Below are 22,523 nucleotides of genomic sequence, written 5' to 3' on the forward strand. Positions count from 1 at the left end.
CGGCCACCCGTGCGGGACACGCATCCACAGCCCCGCACCCGGCTCCGACCTACCCGCTACCGCCACCACCTCCTCCTCCTCCTCCTCCTCCACCCCCTGCCTGGCCACAGCCTCCACGCCCGCGGGGCCCTGAGGCGCCCGCTCTCCCCCCGGCGGTGAGGGTCGAGCCGCTGCCGCCGCACCGGGCGGGGACCGGCCGCGCCCGCCCCCCCCGGGCGTTCCTCGCCCGCCCCGCCACTCGTACGGAAACTTTTCCCCCGCCGTGCCGTCACGGTCCGTTAGCGGGGCTGCGCTGGGCTGAGCCGAGCCAGGAAGTTTCTCCCGCGGGCGCTGGCCCGGAGCAACTTTCCCGCAAGGTCCCGGGGCGGCCGCAGCCCCCCGCTGCCCGGGGGCCGTACGGGAGAAACGCGAGGAGGAGCTCGGTTCGGGGGAGGGGGGGATGAAGCCGGGGCGTGGGTAAGCCGCTCCCTTCTTCTTCTTCTTCTTCTTCCTCCTCCTCCTCCTCCCCTCCCCCTCCCCGCCCCGGCTGCTCCAGTCTGGCAGCCAGGCGGCCGCTGCCTCCGGCCGGAGCCGCTGCAGTTCGGAAGCGCCCCCGGCCCCCGCGCTGCCGCCGGGATGGGGACGCTGCCGCCGGCTCCCAGTCTCCTGCTCCTCCTGGCCGGCGCCGCGGGGCTCTGCCGGGCTTTCTTCTTCCTCCCGCTCCGTGTGTCCCATCCGGCCGCCCCCGGCGGGTCTCCGCCAGCCCCGGTGGTGTTGCGGCCGGGGAGCGGCAGCCGGCAGCAGGACTCCCTCGGTGGCGCGGACGGCTTGGCCTTGGCCTCGGATCCCGGCGGCACCCTCAACTTTTTAGCTATGGTGGAGAATCTTCAGGGGGACTCTGGCCGCGGCTACTACCTGGAGATGCTGATCGGGACCCCGCCGCAGGCGGTAGGAGCGGGCCGTGGACTGCGGGCTCGGAGGGGGGGAGGGCCAACTTCTCGGGGGGGGGGGGGGGGAACTTCTCGGGGGTCTGGAGTTAGCCGCCTCCGGGTCCAAACACAACTTTCTCCCGATGATCAGTGCCGGAGCCTCCCCGCCCCCCCCCCTCCCCCCCCGCCCCGAAAGACGCTGCCGGTGCCCGGCGCGGGGGAGCGACGGCGGCGGCAGCAGCGAGTTTCCACGGGCCGGGCGGGAGGCGCGTCCCCGGGCGCCAGCGGTGCGGTGCGGAGCGGGGCAGTGCGGTGCGGGGAGTGGCGAAGGGCAGCGGCTGCCGGAGGGAGGCGGTTCTGCCGCGGCCCGGCGACTGCTCCGGAGATCCTGCGGAGCTGGTCCCTGGTGTGAGGCTGTCTCATTTTCGTTGGAAGCGAGTTGTTTTGTCAGTCGAAATGACTGTGGTTTAGAGTGAGAGGGTGCTTTTTTGTTCTTTTATTTTTTAAGCTGTTTTGCATTGTGATTGGGTGCTTTCATAGATCCTCCCGGTGCCTCAGCGAGAATCACTCGAAATCTTCCTGCTAAAGTAAGTGATAGCAAAGCGAAACCAGCCCCCTTTTTCGGGAATTCGTATGTTACTCATTAATAACACAAAGAACGTGCGTGGGTTTAATACTGCGTTCAAACAGACCATGTTTCCTTGAATCTCCCCCATCTGCCTTTACCAGCATTGCTCAAGTTTTTTGCCATGTAGTTGCTCTTTCATCTGTGTCATGAGATCCCCGGAGGAGCGGTGCTGGGCTGCTGGTGGGGATGACTAGTCAGCTGAGTGGGGATTAATTTCCTGAAGGCCCTCGGGGCTTTCCCTCAGAACTTCGTGTTTACTTCGGGAGTTTAGATCCTTGCTTCCCCGTGTGCACAAAAGAATTCTTATTCTGCTGCTTTAGCTCCTCTACTTAATAAACTGCTGATGAATGTGAAACTGCTAAGCCAACAGGGAGTGTTCAGCTGTGTTACATTTTTAGGCTGCTGTGAGCTCTTTCTGGTTTACACCTTGAATGTAAGAGGATTGGCCACATCGTTGCTCTAATTGAAATGTATGACGGTAGGATCAATGCATGTATTGAGAAAGGGTGGCTTATTTATGATCAATAAAGGGAGTTTTTTTTAAAAAAAAAAGCTAACTAAGTGTGAGGCATTAAGGTGTAGCCTGATGGGCGTAGAGGCCATGAAATAATTTTTCCTCCGTGTTGCGCGCTGCATATTTGACTAGTTCTATTAGTGTGGTGTTGTGTGTGCTTCATTACTCCAGGGAACATTCACTATTGGTTTCTGCCAGAATCAAGATACCAGATTTGATTGGACTAATAATCTAATTCAGTATGTCTTAAATGAGGAAAATAATTTTAGGTCGAAAAAGTGACTATCAAGTGTAACATCCCCTTACGTGTCTAGGGGGATTCTGAAATTGGAAGAAATGGAGAAGGAAAAAGGACAAGCTTTTGATAATGTGACTGGAGATCTAAGAGGGAGAAATGTGCTGCCCTCAGTGCACCTGGAGGCTTCACTTAACACTTAACAGCTAGTATTACTTGTATTACATGTGATGCAAGGTTTCAGAAAAACTTGTCTCAGTGATTTTTTTCCATCTGGAAAAAGAAAAAAAAGCTCTGAATCTGGTTGCAAACCTTTTACTATTTTGAACTAGTTCTGAGTTCTCGTTAATTAATTAAAAGACCACCACTGGTGTTTAGCACATGTGAACATTTATTCACAAGTAGGCCCACCGAGGTTTTAAGTAAGGTTATAAATGCGCTTGTGTTTCCAAAATCAGATCTTGGCATGTAGTGACTCAGTAGAGTGCAGTTAAAAATTATTCTTTACTGTTGATGGAGATGAATTTGTTATCTCGTTTCCTGCCTGAAACTGGAAGGCTTAAAGATCACAAATGTACTTGTTTTTCTGCTTTGCGGAGAATAGTACAAAGCTGCTTGGACACCTTCCTTTACTCTTGCACCCCTCCTGCATGGGACTTTCCCCCAGGCTAACTCCCTTCCTCACCTAGGCTTCTCCCAGGACAGCTGAGCTCAGTGCCCTGACATTTTGCTAGGGAGGAAGAACGAAGAGCTGCAGAGCAGCATGGCTTTGCTTCCATGCTGTCGGAGCAGAAGGGTGGATGGCAAAGCTGCTGCTCCAGACAGTGTTACAGAGAGGGGGTGGGTAAATGCAGACAAGGCAGTAGCGGATGGACCAAGACCAAAGAGCAGGTTGTGAGAAGAGGCACAAGACTTAATGTCATGGTTATGATAGCATTGGTGCCTCGTGACTTTGAAAGTGTGTACGTTAAGCGTTGAAAGCTACTGTGCCAGTATGGGGAGTAAGCATTTGTGAAAGACTTCAGCACTACTGAGCTTGCTTTACTGCTCAGTTGCATTTTTAGAAATTTTCCTTTTTTAATTTCTGTTCTTGGAAGGAAGCTACTATGAAAGAATTACGTTTTTCAGGTCATTTAAGGCACACTGTTTGGCTTTCATTCCAATTCTGATTTTTCATAGAGCAGATACACACAGCACAGAACTGCATTTCACAATGGCAGTTCTGAAATACTTGTTCTGACGATATAAAAATAGAGCAGCTGTGTGAAGTCAAATTTATTTTATTTTCAAGAGAGGAAACTTCAGTGCAGTCAATCCAATTTTACAAAGTGTTTGCAGCCAGAGTGTTTCTATAATTTTAAGTTTTATAATACAGTATCCTTCCTAATCATATTGGGTCTCTAGACTAGCTACCAGGTCAGTGTCAATTGTCATTACCCCCACTCTCATCCATTCACAGGCAGATCTACTTAAGAATTATGTGAAAGGTGAAAAAGAAGGTCTATTGTATTGAGGAGTGTGATATATTTGTCTCTTATTTTGTGGATGTATTCTTATGTGTCCTGCTTCTGATGGATTGTGCTTTACACCTGTCTGTGTGGGTACACGTCTTCCAATTCCAAATTTAAATAAGAGGTAGCAAGAGCCCAATATGAATTGTGTGCTCTGTTCTTACTTCTTATTTCTTTAAATAATCTGATGGAATTCCTTTGCTCTATCTTTTATTATTTTTCCTGCCCTGAGATTTCAAGCACTGTGAGAAATTGAATCAAAGATCATTTAGGGGTTTTTTTGCAATCTTTACTGCTGTTCTCTTCATATTAATTTTGTTTCTCCTGTGAGCTTTTGACCAATAGAACAGTCAAACTCTTAAAGCACCCCATGTTCTTCACAGCTTTCTTGAAGTCCATCTGGATTGCATTAAATATTTGCAAAGAAAGTACTGTTGCCTCATGTGTTAGCCTTCATTGCATGAGGTAGTGGTATTCCCACCAGTCCCACTGCATTTCCAACTTGTGTTTTTATTGAGAGCAGGTAAATGTTATTCCTGCAAGTTCGTTGCAAAGAGAGGTCAGGCGTATGCTTCCTCAGAGTCACGTAGCTGTGGTCTGATTAGCAGATATTGAAACCATGGTAGGATTTGACTTGTGCTCTGAATGCCACAGCTCCTTTTTGAAATTTCAATGTCAATTTTTCAGTCTATGCATGAAGAGGTTTTGTCTATTTTATTTCCTAATGGCAGTTTGTTCTGTGCAGGGACCTGTGAGCAAAAACCTGTCCTGTAAACTTGCTCTGAAGTTTTAAGGTCAATGTGAATGTTGGGTCTAATGACCTTCACTGCAAAACACAAACTCCAGTTTCCATGTAATTGGTGGGTGGTTATTTTTCCTTCAATTTCTTCCAGCTATTAAAGAAAAGAAGGATATGTATTAAACACCTCAAGTGTGTCATGGACTCTTAACATTTATAGCTTGGTATTTTGAAGGTGATTAACAGACACGTCAGCAAGTTCTGAACATGGAGCCATTCTTCCTTAATTGTTGATAGCTCTTATTTCCTGAGTGTTGGAAGGAATGAAGATTGTGAGGAAAGATTCAACTGCTCTTGTAATTTCATTGCTTCAGTAGTCTTGCTATATTTGGTGATAAGGGCCTGATTTCTGGAGCTGTGCTGTTCCCTAGGAAGCTAAGCTCTGCTTTCTTAATTTTGCTGAGAGGGAGTTTACCATCTTTCTAGATACAAGAAGTTTTGAAAATGTCATGCTTCCAGGTTCAAATACCAGAAGTCAAGCTCCAACTCAAGTCTTTCTCTCTTTCTTTCCTTTTTTTTAAAAATAATGTGGGTCTTTCATGTTTATTTTTGAGCTCTTTATGAAAACTGAAAGAAGAAAGGGTTGAGGAGCAAAGAGGAATTCTGTGGTGTAGTTGGATATTTTGAGGTGACAGGGTCAAAATCCCTCCAGATCCCTCTAATGGAAATACTATTGAAATGCAAAATATTCCTGTTCTTAAATGATGAGTTGGGTATATTTTGGTTGTTGTTGGATGCCTGCAAAATAAAAAGGACAAGGACCTGAAAGTTATAAGACAGGACTAATACAGTGATGTACTGTCTTCCAGTGGGGTGTAATCTATTTTTGACCAAAGACAAAGCAAACAACCATAGCAGTTGACAGAAAGGTCCCTGCCTTTACAAATTCGCATTCTGGCACCTCCTTTCATACAAAAGTAGCCCTCACCAAAGGGAATGCATGGAGGTAGTGGAGCCTGTACTATAAAAATAACCCAAAATGCGAGTATTAATTACAATGCAGGTGCCCTGATTAGAGTATAGCACAGTTAGTGTTTTATAGCAAGTCTTTGCCTTGCTGTTTGTAGGTGGGCTGCAATGGTCTGCCGTGTCTGTACACAGAGTGACATGAATGAATGAGGCTGATCATGATCGTTCCCCAGGATGTGCTCCTTTCCCGGGGACAGTTGGATTAGAGACCCACTAACTGCTCCTTTAAAGGTGCTTTTTCTCTTTCAGAGAAGTGGTGGAAGTTTTGTTACCCAGGGTTGCCAGTTGTAGCAATCGTGCATTCAGATCCTGGTCAGTTGGTGCAGAAGATCTGTTGTGAGGAGCAGGTGTGGTGACAATAGTTTTCAGGTTCACACCTTTTGCTGCTCCTTGCATTTCATTCCCTATCAAGACAAAAGTATTAGATTAGGAAAGAGAAAAGCAGAGGGAGAGGTAATAACTATTTTTACTATTATTAAGGAGTAAGTTAGTTGGGATTTGGAGCAAAAATGAGATGAAACCAAACCAGTGGGCAAAAGAAGACCCATGTGGAATTCCCAAATGTTTGAGTGTTTGTGATTATGAAAGAAGGAATCTTTTTTTTCTTGGGGTTTGTTTGTGTTTTTGTTTTTGCTTCCGCCCCCCCCCCCGCTTTAACCAGAGGTCTGTGAGCTCTAGTGATAGTGTCTGGCAAGACATATTTAAAAACTACTACACCCTGCAAGGCCTTCATTTTCATGAAGGGCACTTAAGACTTCGAGTCTGTTAGTAACGTTAGCTGTTACATTGCCTCCACAGTTTATCATCTTTGAAAATTTCTCACTTATTGTAGGTGAAGCAAGTCTGACCTGAAATGTTATCTGGCCATTGTCAAGTATAACTATGTTTTAAAAAAGAAGCTGATACAGTGGCATACCCTTGTTCATGTGCATCTCCACTATGAATCAGACATACCTCTCTCCCTTACTGGAAAATACAGATTTCATCATAATTTCTTTAAATAAGTGAAGGAACTTGTTGCTCCTATTTCTGACCAGATTAGGACTTGAGATCTGATCTTCAAAGAAAAGGAAAGGAAGTGGTTTTTTCCTGCCATTGATGGGACTGTCATACATCTTGCTGCTTTTCAGTCTGGTTTTGCTATGTAGATCTGAGCTCATGAAGTAAATGCAGTACATGTTCTGCGGATAGCAGAGTGCTGTTAAAATTGAAAGTTTTACATTTTAATTTTTATCTGTTACTTCAGTGTCCTTCAAAGCACTTGAAATAGCTCAGGACTGAAATAGATTTTATTTGCAAATTTTTGCACATGAACTCCCTTAGTTTTAAAATAACAAGTTAGCTGACTATCTGTCTCCGCTTCTCTGCATATGTCTACATTGCAGCCACCCATGCAATTGGATTACGGCATTATAGAACTGAGCTAGTAGAAACCAGCTAACTCGTGGATCTTAACAGTCTAGTTGTGACAACAGGGTCCTCTGCAAAGCAATCTACTGTGCTTTTCCAGGTGGCTCTGCAACACGCAGTGAGCTCCATTACCGCTGGCAGTACCTGAGGTAGCACGAGCATGTCTGCATCAGCTGCGTGTTTTCGTTTTGCTATGGCAGCAGCTGCATGCTCTGTGCAGCAAAGGCAGCAGCAGCCCAGAACCACCCAAGATCCTTGCCAAGGAGCTGGGTAAACTTCTCTTGGGATGGAAGTTTGGCAGCTGAACCTGCGACTGCCCACGGGCCTGGCCTTTTCCGCGAGCTTCCTCCAGGCGTGGCTGATGGGCTTTCGGCCACGCTCCGAGAGCAGTCACCTAGCAAAGTTAGCTCTCATGCCTTCAGAAAGCCTTGAGCCAATGTTTGCTTCCTGTTTTGCCAAAGGTTGATAAAATAATACCTTCCACCCCCCCACACACCCCCTCCTCTCTCCTGCCTCAGAGTTCTTCCCTCATTCTTCCTTTTGCCTGTCTCTCCTTCTGCTCTCGCTGCCTTTTTATGTCTAAGAGTATTTTAAGGGGAGGGCAGCAGGGGACAGATGTTCTAGACCTTTGTTTCAGGTTTTTTGAAGAGTTCTCCTCAAATAGATGAAACCTGTGGGGTATGGTGGAGAGGGAATTTGAGGAAAATAAGGTGGATGGAGAAAAAAATCTTACTGGAATGAAAATTATAATTCATTGAATACAATTAATGTGTCATAATTAAAATGCTCTTTTGGAGGGAATCTGTAAGACAGTAATTGCACTTTACAATCCTTCTTTTCCCTCACCACTGTTTACTAATAATTTGAAATTGTGAAAAATAAATTACTTGTAGATTTTGTTCTCTTTGCTCAGCCTGTGAGTACTAAAATTAGTTGATTTTATTTAGCTTTATGGTTGGTTTATTTTTGTACCTACCTACTAGCAAAAACTGCTGTTAAGCTATACTGCATGTGTTCAGGGAAAATGCTTGTCTCAAAGTCATAGCTAGTCTGGTTTCATTTTAAAAGAGGAAAGGTATTAATGTTGCAGTAACACTTGGTAAACTTTTCCTCCTTAAGGACACAAATGAATCCATTCTTGGGGATCTGCAACTGTTTGATAGCACTACTTTTTCCCATTGGTATTTTTGTTTTAAAGAAAAACAGACAGCAACTCAAGAACTGAGAGTCACCTCTCCACTTGAGGGAGGGAGCGTAAGTCTTCTCTCATTAAAGGCCAGCTCCTGCCATTTGGCAGGGAGAAAGTAGTTGGATCCTTTTGGTGGCCATCTCTCAGATAATTCCTTGACATTTGTTTGTGGATCTGCCTGCAAGAGTGGTCCATAGAAGAGTGCCTTGGAGCCCGCTGCGGCTTGTGCTCAGGCTCACGTCAAGGCCAGATGTGAGAATTTTCTCACCCACCCAGGCTCTTTCTGTTTCTTACTTTGCTGCCATAGGAAGCTTCACCAGAGAAGATCAGCCATTTGGGGCTTCTGTAGAAACGAAAGGTTTGCCTGTGAAGCCATTGTATGGAACGCTGGATCCTGTGTGTCCCCCCTGGAAAATTTTATTGTGGTAGTAGGGAAGAAAAAAAATGCATCAGGTCAGCAGAAGGTAAATTTTGAAGATTGCCTTTGGCAGCAATAGTTTTGGCATAGGAAATAATATACTAGAGCATCTGTTTTGACTGCAGGCTTCAGATCTATTTTCGAAAATGTGAAATCTTGCAGGGTTTTTTTTCTTCCTACATAAATGGCAACTTTACTTCCGAAATTCTGTTCTGATACCTGCTGATACAGAAACCTTGACTATCAGAGTTTGTGGCATAAGAAATTAACAATTATAGCGTCTTTTCAAGACAGAGCATGGTATACCAGTTAGGAAGGTCTTCAGGGCAGTATTACCACGCTGCTTAAGCATGGTATGGAGAGACCTGTGCTTTCATTCACTGTGCTGTCTAGTATATGTCTGCTACGAGTAAGAGTGAAATGTGAAGCATGTCAGAAAATGATTCATCAGTCCTACTGATACTTCTCTGTGACTAAAGAGATTTTTATTTAATCCATTCATTTTTCTTCTTGGTGACTCTCAGGTTGCAAATAAGACAGAGGAGTCCAAAGGTGGTCACACTTTCCAAAGTCTGAGAAATGCTGTAGCAAGATAACATCTGATGCAGTCACAGTGCTTCAGTTTATCTGCCACAGAATAATCTTATTACTTCATGGCTGCAAAGTCCTTCAGGGAATAGTACAAACATTTAGCTTGATCCCAAGTGCCAGATTTTTGCTGTAGGGTTGCTGAGATAAATAAGGGGGAGCGTTGTGGGGGGCAGTGTGGTGTGTCCAGAAAATTTCTCAGTCGCTGTAGTTACGAATGTTCCAGCTAATGTTAACTTCCATTTGCACTCTGCTGAGCCTTCAGGTTAACGTTTTCTTGGCAAGTGACCAAATATTGGAGTTACTACCTGCACATTTGTGTTCAGGTTCGAAAACTTGCTCCACAGCAGGTGTACATGACATTTACTGTTGCTAAGGGATGAACTTCCACAATTCTGGTGGCCTGAGCACCATCGGCTCCAGTGTGTGGGCAGCAATGCAGCTACACTTGTCGCCTTCCCAGTGGTGCGTAAAATGTTGGAGCCCTGGGCTGCTGCAGGACCTGAGGTACCATCATCACACAGTGGGTTGTAATCCCTGGTCCAAGTGGAAGGTAGGTTAGTTCTACATACAGGTTGATAAGTGGTGGAATGAATAGTAGGAAGCTGTCTTCTGTGTGTTGTCGCAGTGTGTACTAGCAGACTTCATCGACCTCGGAGCATAACAAAGTCTTAACTTCCTGCCCTACAAACTCAACTCGGTAGCTGAAAAAAAAAAAAAGCTGTGTTCCTGCATGCCTCTCTGTTCTCCTGTGTAATAAAGACTTTTATAGTGGAACTTGGTTAACAATTGTAATGATGTATGAGCCACAGGCAAAGCTGTTTCATTTCCCAAAGCTGCTGCCTCTACAGTATTAGCCAGGGTAAAGACTAAAGTGTGCATGTTTGAAAAGGAAAGAGAGAAATAAACGAGTCCAGTAGCAGGGGGAGGAACCTACTGATTTAAAAAAAGAAAAAAAAATATTTCACTTGAGAAGCAAATCTGCCTTTTAGATTGCTCTACCAAATTTTTCATAAAAGTTAGAATAAATATGAATAAAAATATTGTTGTTATTTTTAATAGATCAAACATGTTATTGTGACATTGCTTAACACCTTTTTTTCCTTTTTTTTTAATTCTCTCTCCGATTGGATAGTCCTTCCTGATATTATGGAGTGGAAAGCTGCTTTCTGTTTGTGCCTTTTAACTCCCATGTATAATTCCAAGAAATACCCATGATGACAATTAAGTTCTGTTCCTTGGTAGTATCCTAAATAGGTCAGGTGGAATGGGGAGCAAAAGCCTTCTGTATGTTGTATTCCCTTTATTAATTACCAGGGAAATAAAAACACTGGGGTTGCAGCACCTTGTTTGTGTTCTAGACCTGGGGCTGCCTGTGTACGTTCCTGTAGCCACTTGAGATGACACCGACCAGCGGGCAGCTGCCTGACCCTATGCCTTGCCCCAGAGATGTGGCACAGCTTTTCTAGCAGGGAATACAATCGGAATTACCAAATTCCAGTCCTTGTGCTTGCAGTAGCTGGATGGGGTTTTTTTGCCTGATCTCTTCCCTCCCTCCCTTTGCCTGCACCAGATCCAGCCCTGCCCCTTTGCCGTTCATGTAGCAACAGCCCAACAGGTGTGTGAAAGTTTGGGATCATGGTCCTTTCTGGGCAGAAAGGGAGGAATGGAGGTGAGAGCTGCTGTGGCTGGTGAGGAAGAGGTAGTTCAAGGGAGGTAGAGGATGGGTCTAGTCTTTTCAGCTCCGCATCTGAAACAGGCTGAAACATCACAGTTTGACGGTATGTAATACTGTAGCAGCTCTCATATGTTGAAACAAAATCTGGCAATGTTGCAAGTCCAGTCCTGAAGAACAAGTCGTGGCATTTTTATAGCAGAGGTCATGCCTTGAAGTACAGGGAGTTCATAGTTGGTTTTATAAGCTGTGGTGCACTAATTTATTTACTTCTCCATGTCCAACAATCTTGGCTAACCCAGGGATCCCAGTATGTGGACGAGGGATGATTGGTAGTTTCCTGGCCTCCAGGAGGGAGAGGCTGCTTTCATAGCCATGAACCTGACTTAAGCAGCAAGGTGGGGGATCCCATATAATCGTGTCTGTTGGCTTTCATTTTTGGGAAGGTTGGTTGTTTTACCTTGCAGTAGCTGAATAGAGAGAAGCCAAGAAATAGGATGCTCATACACTCTGGTTTTGTTGCAGTGTTTTAGGGGAATGACTGGAAAGTATCATATAAGCATTCAGTGCCCTTCTTGAAGAAAAACACTAAAAAAAATAAGCAAGCCCTTCCTGAAAGCAGGCAGAAAGTGCCGCTCGAAGGACATTATAATGAGCAGCCCCACTGTGTGGGTATGGCAGTGCTACTGGGAACAGCCTGTTCTGGGGAGAACAGATAGACCTGATATGTCAGGAGTGTCCTGCCTTCACCTCTTTCTCTCAGCTCTCCAGGCTTTGAAAAACCTTTGCTAACAAACACCCGTCTCCAAAACTAACATCTTGACAGAGGAGGGGAAAAAAACTGAAAAGAATCGTGTCGCTGCGAGAGCAAGTTGATGGGGGGAGGAGAGGGAAGAGATCAGACCCAGTGTGCAGCCTTCTCAAAACTATGTTTTTTCTCACTGCTGTCCTGCAAATTTTTCATCCTACCCATCTCTGAAATGTAGCCTTTTTCAAAGTTAATCACAGCCTTCAAAAGCTACTTAAATATTGCAATAGCAGCTTTGGCACTTTGTTTCACATCTTCAGTGCAATTTGAAATCCAGGGACTTATTTAAATTTGAGATGGAAGTTCAGGTCTTTGGTGCAAGGGAGACCTTATAATGGAGGTAGAAGCACAGGAGTGAGACTGAGTCTCTCCTGAGAGGCAATGGTACTGTGGTGTGTTTGACAAAAGGGAGATTACCAAGAAAAATAACAGTGCTCGTGAGACTAGAGATACCTCATAGCCTATGCTCAAGAACATTAGGAATGGGCTTCATAAGCTGTATTGAAGTTTGCAACATGGCCCTTGATTAATTCTAATATTTCCACATGGAACAGTAAACATGGGCAGTGACTGATGGTGTAGAAGCTTGTACAGCATGAGGAAGGTTTAAAAATTAGTTTAAGCCTTCTTGAGTTTACTTAGTATGGCTTGGCTCTGTGCAAAAGTGTAAAGCTGTTTCAGTCTTGGAGATACTGCAGTTGGAGGGGTTGTTGCTTTAATTTCAAAACAAATTTTTTTTATAGTGTAGGACTTCTGAAACTAGGTATAGAAGAACAACTAAAAATACCTTTTTTTCTTTTTTTCGACAGCAGTTTCTCAGTCTAATTAACAATAGAGGTAAAGAAAAGGGTGACCTGACAAAATATATTGGAAGCTAACTTTGGAGAGCAAAAGCCTCAGAAAATTGAATTTCTGAACTGTATGCAGCTCCTAACTGTAATCATTCCCTGGGTATAATACATGAACATAGAGTTACTGATTTCATTTCCTTAAACAAAAAAAAAACCAAAAACCACCAAAAAGACCTCCTTGGGTATCATATTCTGAAAGGCAGTATATTAGCCTGATAAGTCCCTTTCTCCTTCCCCTTCCCCCCCCCCCCCCAAAAAAAAAAAAACAAACCAAAATAACCTTCTCTAAAATAATTTGACATAAGCGTATGTTTTTTAGAAGTATCATGCTTTAAGTAGTAGTGGTAAACAGAACAGACGTAGCAGACATTAACACTGAGACACTTGAGGTGGGTGGTTTGTTGCTTTTCAGTGAGGTGGTTGTCTTTTTTTACAGAGAAAGTTTAGCTTCAGGTCAACTGAAGTAATTTCACAGTGGTTTTCTTCAGGAATGAAGCAAGACAGGCTGTGGTTAAGCACAAGGGTACAAGTGCATAGAGGCTTGTTGAGCGAGCTGTCTGGGGATAGCGAAACCCTTTTTTGCTGGCCAGTGATGTCTGCGCCCCTCTGTTGTGAAACACAGTTGTGCAGCCTTTCACCCACCTCCACCACTTCCCTGTTTACTATGGAGCTAGAAGCTGTCCCTCTCCTCAGGTACTCCTACAGCGCCCATAGCTCCATGGACTAGTCGCCATCTGATGTGGCTGGCCATTGCTCTAAAGGGTTCAAAATCTTGCCAAGCAGTGCCCAGCAGGTCTGCTCTGCGGTGGCTATGCTTGGGGATTTCAAAGCGAGAAAGGTTTAGGTTGAGAAGGTGACTATGAACTTGGCAATGGCATTCACGGGCCTATCTGCAGGAGTCAGGCTGGTAGTAGAGATGAACTTAAGGCATTTCTTTTGTTTCTTTTTACCTATTGAATTAATAGCTGTCTCTCCAACACCTTTGGCCACCGTGTTCTCTGGGGTGGGAGAGGTGAGCTCTGGACGAGACGCTTACTAATTTAGATCTGGCAGAGAGCTTAGACGTAGCTTGTCTCTAAATCAAGACTGCGTGGGCACTGGGATTCCTCATGAGTCTTGCAGTTAGATGTGAGAGTTGGTCCCAGTGGCATTCAGCTGACAATCTCCCTGTCTCATCAGTGCTTTATTGCAATTAGCAGAAATTGATGAATTTAATTCCTATACACCTACTAACAGGTGGAAACGTGCTTTCAGATTTTACAAGAGCTCTGTGTGTACTTAAGTGTAAATAGCTAATGTCACCTGCATTCGTTCTTTAATTTTAGGATGTGTTTGTGGGGTTCTTTAATCTTACATTTATCTAGGCACTCACTAACCTTTCGGTTCAAGAATATGTTCAGTATAAATGTAGAAAATACATTTTCCTTGCTCAGTTTTGTAAGCACTTGGGTGCCTTACTGCTCTTAGTAAGAACTAACAGTCTACTTGATGTTAACGTGCATTATTGGCTACACTGGGAGAGGCTGATGAAGATTCCAGTCAGCTCACATGCAACCCCTTTTTTCTGAAAGGTGTGGCTCCCGGGGGATCTCTTTAGCAACCCTACATCTATTAAGACTATCGTGGTTTTCATCAGTCTTCTCAAACCACTTCAGGCTTTTCAATGGTTATTTACAGGTGAGATTTTTCTAGACCTCTAGGTTATTGCTGTTACTGGACTTCAACTAGTCCAGATTTTCCTTAAAACCCAATGCTTCCAGCATGGCATGACTTCAGCTGTAGCTGGTTTATGTGAACTAGAGAGTTGCTTCACACGCCTTGGTTTTTGTCATCTGTAGGGTGTGCTATGGGAGAGGGGGAGTTGTGTCTGGAAAAAAAAAAGGAAAAAAAGGTTAATCTTTTCTGAAAAGGCAATGAGACAAAATTGCTGCGATTCACACAGCTCTAAGATAAGCAAGTAATAGCTCATGTTCAACAGCAAAGCATGTTCATATAGCATGAATAGGATGAATGTGTTGTATGATAAATCTAGACACAGCAAATAAATTTCAGCCTGAAAAATAAGATACCACATGAGACGGCATGTGCAGAGAGAATGCTAATGTTTAGGGAACCAAAGGCATTGGCAGAAAGGAGAGCACAGAAATGAAGAATAGATATTTTGTTTTGTTACTAGGATTGATTGGCTGACTATTTTTTTGTCTTTAAACCATAATAGCCTTCCCTTATTGTCAAAATGATAATATATATAAAGCACTTCCTGTAATATTTCTCTTCAAAATGACTATTCATCAGTCCCAGAGTCAGATGCTCATATTTCAACTCACAATTTAGTTCAGCAAGTTTATACTTCAGAGCAATCAGTCATTTTAGCATTTGTGTTTTTAATACAAATCTCAACTACAGAAGCACACAGTGCTCTTAAGCACGGATAGATTGGCTAATCCAGATAGTACTTTGTAATCTTCTGGCAAAGGAAGAGATTATTGCTTTTCAGAGAGAAAAAAAAAGAATAAATAAAGTATTCCTCCCAGACTAGCAGTGCAGATCATGAAAAAAATAGAGAGCAAAGACTGAGTATTCTGCTGGGCCCAGTGCAGGTGGGAGAGTGTCCAGGGACAGCTGAGCATTTTAGGTGGCTGGGGGAGAAAGTGAATGAAAAGGTAGCATAAATATGGGGTCAGATCCCAGGTCCTGATAACAGCTGGGAATGTGGTGAGGCAAATGACAGCGAATGCCAAACATGGTCTGGTGGGCTTGATCTGCTTCTGCCCCGAAGAGAGCCTCCATTTCCACTTGTTCTCCTGCTTGCTCCTCAGCCTACAAACACACCACAGAAGTGACAAATTTCTCTTGTGAAACCAGGAATTAACTTTGGTGATATACTTTTACCTCCTGGTAAGTTTTCATGCTGCAATAAATCACCTTCCTCTGCGTCCCCAGGGTGACGTTGCAGTGAAACGTGGGCACCACCTGCTGAACAAATGGCATTAGAAAATCATTAATCTGCGTTCCCGTTACAGTTTTCTTTCTCACAATGCCTGTTTTATCTTGGCTGCATGGTTAAGCCCTTCTTATGACTATGGGAGGATTTTTTTTTAAGGTAGTAGCAGACAGGTCTGTTTTCTGTGGTGAGGTGACCTCCCTCAGGGCACCACAGGAAACACTTATCCTGGGCTCATCCTAACACGTGGGCCAGCCCCCTCTGCCCCCTTCCTCCTCCTCCTCAGAGGTCAAGTGGTCAATACCATCCAAGCTGCAGAGGGTCATTTGGCTCTGGATGGGCTGTTTCTCCATCATCAGTGGCCGTGCAGTTTTCAGTCAAAAAGCTAAGTTGTTTTCTGGATTCCTCTACTCAGCACTGGTGAGGCCACACCTGGAGTGCTGTGTCCGGTTCTGGGCTCCCCAGTACAAGAGAGATACAGACAGACTGGGGAGAGTCCAGTGAAGGGTCATGAAGACATTTGAGGGATTGGAGCATGTCTCACATGAGGGAAGGCTGAGGGAGCTGGGACTGTTCAGCCCAGAGAAGAGAAGGCTCAGGGGGGTGGGGTGTCTCGTCAACGTGCTTAAATACCTGAAGGGAGGGTGCAAAGAGCAGAGAGCCAGGCTCTTGTCAGAGGTGCTCAGTGACAAGACTGGAGTCAGTGGGCACAAACACAGGAGATAACCTCTAAATGTAAGGAAACCCACTTTTTTACTGTAAGGGTGACCAAGCACTGGCACGTGCTGCCCAGGGAGGCTGTGGAATCTCCATCCTTGGAGATACTCAAAAGCTGTCTGGGCATGATCCTGGGCAGCTGCTCTAGGTGGCCCTGCTTGAGCAGGGTATTGGACCAGATGACCTCCAGAGGTCACTTCCAACCTCAACCATTCTGTAAAGTGCTGCAGAGCAATGAGGACTAGGCTGCTCCAGTCCAGAGTGCTTACAAGGAATGAAAAATGGGAGCGTCCCATCCCTGCCCCAGTGTTCAGGGGCAGTGTGCCAGCCAGTCTGTTGTACAGACCAACAAACACACCCTTTTTTGGTTTTAGTCATACCTGTTCAGCAAAATACGTAGTATACTGCAAGCAGAAATGCGTCATTGTGGAGACTGTTTCAGTTTATGTCTAACTTTGCAGGCCCCTACATCTAGAAATGCTTCCAAAGATTCCTCTAACTCATCTTATAATTAGGTTTTATTTCTGTATCTCAAGAGGAACAGATGATATCTATATTAAAGCCTAGTCTTCTGAATTTGTTTATTAGAAAGTAGACTGTAAATGCTAATTTCAAGTAATACAGGGAAAAAAGCATAATGTATCTCTGTGCTTAAAATGGTGCTGTATATTATAACATCATTAATTTGTAGAAACAAATTGCTGAAATAACCTGACTGACAGTCTGTGCCAATAATAACATGTGATAACTATGGGCAAACAGCGCATAGTTGCTAGTGTGTTTTCTATTTCACGTGACGGTTGTAAGCAATTCTTGCCAGATGGGCTGATATTGTAATTAGGAATCGTTGTGCTAAATGAGGCAGTATTTAAATTGGCAACTAATTTTCTTATCTGTTAACCAGCTTGAAATAGAAGAGCTGTTACCCAAACCATTTCTAGCTGCTAATCCTTAACAAGAAACATAGCACTTCTTCACACCTTTTTTTTAGGCACTGTCTAGCAAATTATTTTCTGTAGGGTTTATTATGTGTGGGACAAAATAAGAGAGAGAGAGGATTAAGAGATGTTACAAGTTCAGGAGTTGTTAGATAGGGTGGACTTTACAAAGTCAGTACATCCTGATGTGTGGTAACAGCTCATGAGCTGGTAATGGGGGATGCTTCCTATTTATAGTCTCTACATGTGGACAAAAAAACATTTTTACTCTGTGATAGTTCACTGTGTGGCATATTCCATCAAGCAGAGTAGGACTGTAAGGCCTATTTTAAGTGTGTGCCTGCGAGAAATTGTGAAAGCACAACAGTTCAAGATTTTGAATGGCACATGAATGTTACTAGTGTGGAATGGTCGCTTTCTTTATTGGGAGCAGGAGAGAAGGGAAAAGAAAGGGGTGCCCTTGAATCAAGTTAAAATCCCAGATAAGGCATTGTTGCTTGTAGTTTTCATCATGAACTCTTATGGAGTCAGCTTCTTTGGTTTGCAGGTTTCTGTGGTGGAAACTATCAATTGCCTATCGTTAAGATTTTGACTGAACCCCAGAGTAAACATAAGGCTGAATGAGATTGATTGTTATATTTATGGGTGTATCTGTGCGAATCTTAATCCTTTTCCCCCGTCCCTCTCATGCTTCAGCTGAAGCAAGGATGAAAAGCCAAATACATCTTGCAGTCTGGTTTCTTCTGTCCAGTGGTGAAACTATTATTGCTTGATATTAAAAGGATCGGACCCATTAACTTGAAAAACCTACAGTGGATTTTTCCATGGGCCAGTCTTTTAATGGGGGTGAAGATTGTCACTAGCTCAGTGTGGGTTACCTAGGGAATCATACCAAAAGCAACAGCACGACAGGGTTGCATGCAAGCCTTAGGATTCCATACCTGGAAAAGGCTGTGTATGCGAAATCACTCATGCAGAGAGCTGCTTCAAAGAAATGCATTATGCACTTGTAGCTTGTGGGACTTGTTTTGTGTATTTTTCTTAACGTTACCAAAAACTCCCAACCTCAGACTAAAACAGGAAAGAGAAAGGTTGTGGGTCAGAACAGAGACAAGGTCTGTCCCTGCTAGAGGATGCTAGCAACCTCTATGCAACAAAAATTGAACGATTGCTACATTTTATGACTTTTCCTTGAAAATGTGAAGGAAGTAACTTTCTGAATGCCTGATGGGTAACTGCAAATTGCTGTTCACCAGGCAGTTAAATGAGGCGTAGATAATACCTAGTGTTGACGACCTGGTATTGATGCCACTTGCTGTAACAGATAGGGCAGGTGCCTGAACTGCAGACAGGGGAAGATTTGCTGAATGAAAAAAAAAAAGACAGATCAATAGGGTTGGTTTTGGTTTTTTTTCTTGCTGATGTCAAAATACAATAATATTCAGCAGTGGAAAGCTTAAAAATATTAAAGACATAGTGGTAATTTAAATTATTGAAGCAGTATAGCATACAGTAAATGCTGTTTGGTCTTGGCACTAAGTCAGGCACTGGGAAGTTTGAGGGATCCTTTAAATATTGGCAATGGGTTTGACTTCCAGTTGAAAGAAGTCATTACGACTGGGTTTTTTCAGTGTCTCTACCCCTTCGGGGTAGAAAAAATACAAAATGCATGGCCAAAGGAGGCTTCACTTTCAGTGTTTCTGACTTTCAGTAACCAGGTTTGGATTTGTTTCTTTTTGTAAGCACAACTTAATGTCATGGAGTGTCAGATTTCCGTTGTTTGTCATGACAGAGATGGATTTTACTTGCTTTACTTTGATTACTCTATAGCTAGGGATCTTTATGAACCTCTTATTAGTAATAACAATGCTGTTTCCATATAGGAAGTGCACCCAGCAAAATAATCTCTGGGTATGATACTAGGTGCAGATTTTATGTTCCGTGGCTGTGGTAAAGGTGACCTTCAAGGGGAAGAAACAGCCTTTTGCATTTGCTGTCTGCTTTCTGCTATGTAGGTCTGAAATTGAACTTGGAAACCACAATAAAAAAAAAAAAAAACAACTTTAAGGCTTTCCTTCAGTGCCTCTAAAAACAAAGGGAAAGTAGGTTTTCATTGTTTTCAATGCTGGGCACGTGATCAGTCAGCAGTCTTTGGGCAGTTTTGCCTTCATAGCCTTGTTCAGCCGTGTGTCTCCAACCTTGGCTGTTTGCAAAATTTGACTTCATCTGACAATCTCTGACAAAACAGGGTGATCACTAAATAATCAGATCTCAGTGACAGGAAATGATTCACCTGAGATGGCCATAAAAAACCCCAAGGAACCTGCCCTGCCTGCCCATGAGAGCTATGATTCACCATCTCGGACTTCACAAGGAGGCAGCTGGAGAGGGTGCTGGCACCACTGTCTCTGCCTTGGCATCAGGATCTTCTATCCCTGTGGCAGAAAGGTAGAGGCACATAGAAGTTATGACAGAGTATCCCACTGTCACAGTGCATAGCTCAGTGAATCAAGCTGAGGTGCCTTTGATTTAAATTTTCTTTAGTAAGCTGGGTGGTGAAATGCAGTGGCTGGGGAGTGAGCGCACAGTGTGTTTGGCTTCATCTTTTGAGAGAGGGCAGGGCTGACCTCTGGAGATGGGGCAGGATGGGCATCCCTGGACCATAGCTCCTTTGGTTGCCACCCTGTGACTCACCAGGGCTTGCCTGAAGCTCCCCCAGCAGCACCATTAAACCCGCATCAGGCAGTATGGAATAAAGTAGGCTCCAGTGGTGGCAACATGAACGTGGTTCTTAATGAGATGTGAAGGCACTAAAGAAAATTCAGACCCAAAGGGTAGCCAGGAGAGAAAGAGAACTCAGTAAGTTATACCCACCCTAAAATGAGCAGCTAATCACTGGTGCTATTGTGAGGACTACAATAAATCAGTGTCTGCCCTGGCCGCCTGCATCTTATTATGCATAAACATGCGGATAGAGAATGTCAGCCTCAATAGCGATCTGTCATGTGAATGCTGCTGTGTCCGAGTGGGCTGGCACTTGCATGGTTAGCCAGCTTTGGGTTTTTGTTTTAGGTTTTGGTAGTTTTGTCTTTTTTTTTTTTTTTTTTTTTTTGGAGGGGGGGGAGTAGGGTGGGGGATTGCTATTTTCTTTTGGAAATGTTGATTTGTGCCATGCTGTGGGTAGTAAATTTGTGAACTCTGTGATGATAACATTGTATTTAAGGTGTGGGGGTAAAATAGCTTTCATATATGTCATATCTAGTGATTGGGGTTTTGTTTGGTGTTTTTTTGTTTTGTTTTTTTCCCAAGTCCTCCTCTGTGTGTGGTGTCATGCATATTACTGAAGCTAGGGCAACACCTACATGTTTTTATGCAGCTGATGTGTACTGCCCATTACTGAAGCATCACAGACTGCCTCAGAAAGGCTAATTAATTTAAGCCCTGCAGCACCCCTTTGAGGCAACTTTTGTTGGTCCTGATAGATGCACACACTGTAGCTGCTCTTTGATATTTATTTTTAATATGATTTCTATCCCAGAGGTGGAAAAAATGGATAGTTCTTCCTTTGTTAGGTAGTTGAAAAAATGTTAGACTTTTGATATAATTGAAAAAAAATATGTAGCAAACTTTGGATTTCATTGCAAGCCATGCCTCAGAGGTTCATATTTTCTTTTAAAGCCTCAGCTCCTGGAGCCAGGTGAACTTGTAGATGTCCTTTTTTTTTTAAACATCTGTGACTAGCTCATGTGGTTGCAAAATAAATTCTAATGTATTGTCTCTGCTTAATCTAAAATCTGAGATGCAGTGAGGTACTTGGCTGAGGTTGTGGATTTGTTTCTTTTTAGTCTTTGCATGATTAGGACTGGGACTACTGATGACAGAGCATGCGTGTTGTTCAGAAGAGTCCCACAGATTACTAGTTGATTTTGTGTTCATGTTTTAATTTCAGAGCTCCTCAGTCCCATACTATATTGAGGTAAAACAAAGGTAACGGTCTCCTCCCTCCCCCTCCATGAGCAAACCAAAGACGTTTTTGAACATCAACTCACAATTTTTTGTCTATGCTCAGTCTTAAACTTATTAAAGGAGGATTCTGCTTTTCTTCTCAGAATGCTTTATCCACCTCTGTATTTAATCTCCTTTCTGAGGTCAGCCCTGTTTCTCCACTTCTTTTGCCAATACTAAACTCATTCCCCCTGTCGTTCTCTCTTACGCTTCCCACATCCACTTTCAGTGCTAGATCCCTAGCTACCTCACATCTTAAGGAGTCATAAGCACTACCAAAGTGGCTGCTTCAAGCTAGGTTTAAACCATGCACAGCCCAGTGCTCATGTCTCACTTCCTTCTGCAAGGAAAATTCTTAATTCCTTAATGTTTTTCTAGGGAGCAGGTGTCCTTACTGCCTAGAGCATAATTTCACGATCGTTTTAAGCCAATCTGAGACCACACTGTCACCAAAGGAGTCACCACCCTTTGTATCTGCTCCTACCATCTCTTTTCAAGTAGCTGTCTGATATGGCAGATTGCCATTTATTTTTTTCCTTTCTGGCAACTGTAGGTGAGAAACCTGATCTGATTTGCATCACGGCCCCATGGGTATGAGTGCTTAAGCCAAGAAGCCCTAGGAAGCATCCAACCAAGAGCAGGAAAAAAGTCTGACCACTGCTTTTGGTAGGAGTACAGTCCTGAGTGACTTAAATTATCATTTAATGACACTACATTTAATGTAGTTTCAAGGTCTCACTGAAAGAGATGGTCCTGCATCCAGCTGCTTGCTCTTGTGCTCTGTGTTAGCACAAGTTATCACACAGCTGTGCTGAACTAGCCTGGTTACCTGTGCCAAATGGGGAAAGGAGACATCTCGTTTTGTCTGTGGGGTTTAAAACTTAAGCAGTTTTCCACTTGAATTGTCCTCCCAATGAACCAAACAAATGGCCCACTCTTTGGCCACCTTTCAATCAGTGCTTTTCACAGTGTTTATAAACCTGGCATCCTCTTCAATGCCTAAAGGTGGTGAAGTCTCTTCAATGCCTAAAGGTGGTAGGTTGCTGCTGCTCAGGATGAACCGGGCATTGTTCCCATGCTCTCCAAGCCACAAGGCAGCTTTGTGCTTCTGCTTATTTCTGCTCAGACTTGTACTCAGCTGCTGCCTTGAAACCTCATAAGCTCTAAGGCAAACAGTGCTTTAAACAGTATGAAATTCAGCCTATATCCTGGATGAGCCAGGCTGCTGAGACACATGAGTTGGGCCAAAAAGAAATTTGAGATGGTCGTGAATTCATCTGCTGTGTGAATATGGACTTGGCGGGTGTTCCCCCTTCCAGGAACATGACTATTTTAAAGCACTTCAGCATGATCAGCTATTCTGAAGGGGCTGCAGCAGCTTATCTTTCCCAAAAGTGACACTTTGTATTTATTTTT

At 43.9% G+C, this 22,523-nt stretch overlaps 1 protein-coding gene across 1 annotated transcript in view; it reads left to right on the forward strand.

The window, feature by feature from the left end:
* The first annotated feature begins 225 nt into the window (after positions 1 to 225).
* BACE2 (beta-secretase 2) overlaps positions 226 to 22,523 on the forward strand; it is a 55,887-nt gene continuing 33,589 nt past the window's right edge. The window contains exon 1 of the mRNA XM_056329352.1: positions 226 to 927. Within this exon, the coding sequence (XP_056185327.1) occupies positions 616 to 927 (312 nt within the window). The 5' untranslated portion in view covers positions 226 to 615. The remainder of the gene's footprint in view (positions 928 to 22,523) is intronic.

The sequence above is a fragment of the Falco biarmicus genome, chromosome 2 (assembly GCF_023638135.1).
Source record: "Falco biarmicus isolate bFalBia1 chromosome 2, bFalBia1.pri, whole genome shotgun sequence".
Classification (NCBI taxonomy): Eukaryota; Metazoa; Chordata; class Aves; order Falconiformes; family Falconidae; genus Falco; species Falco biarmicus.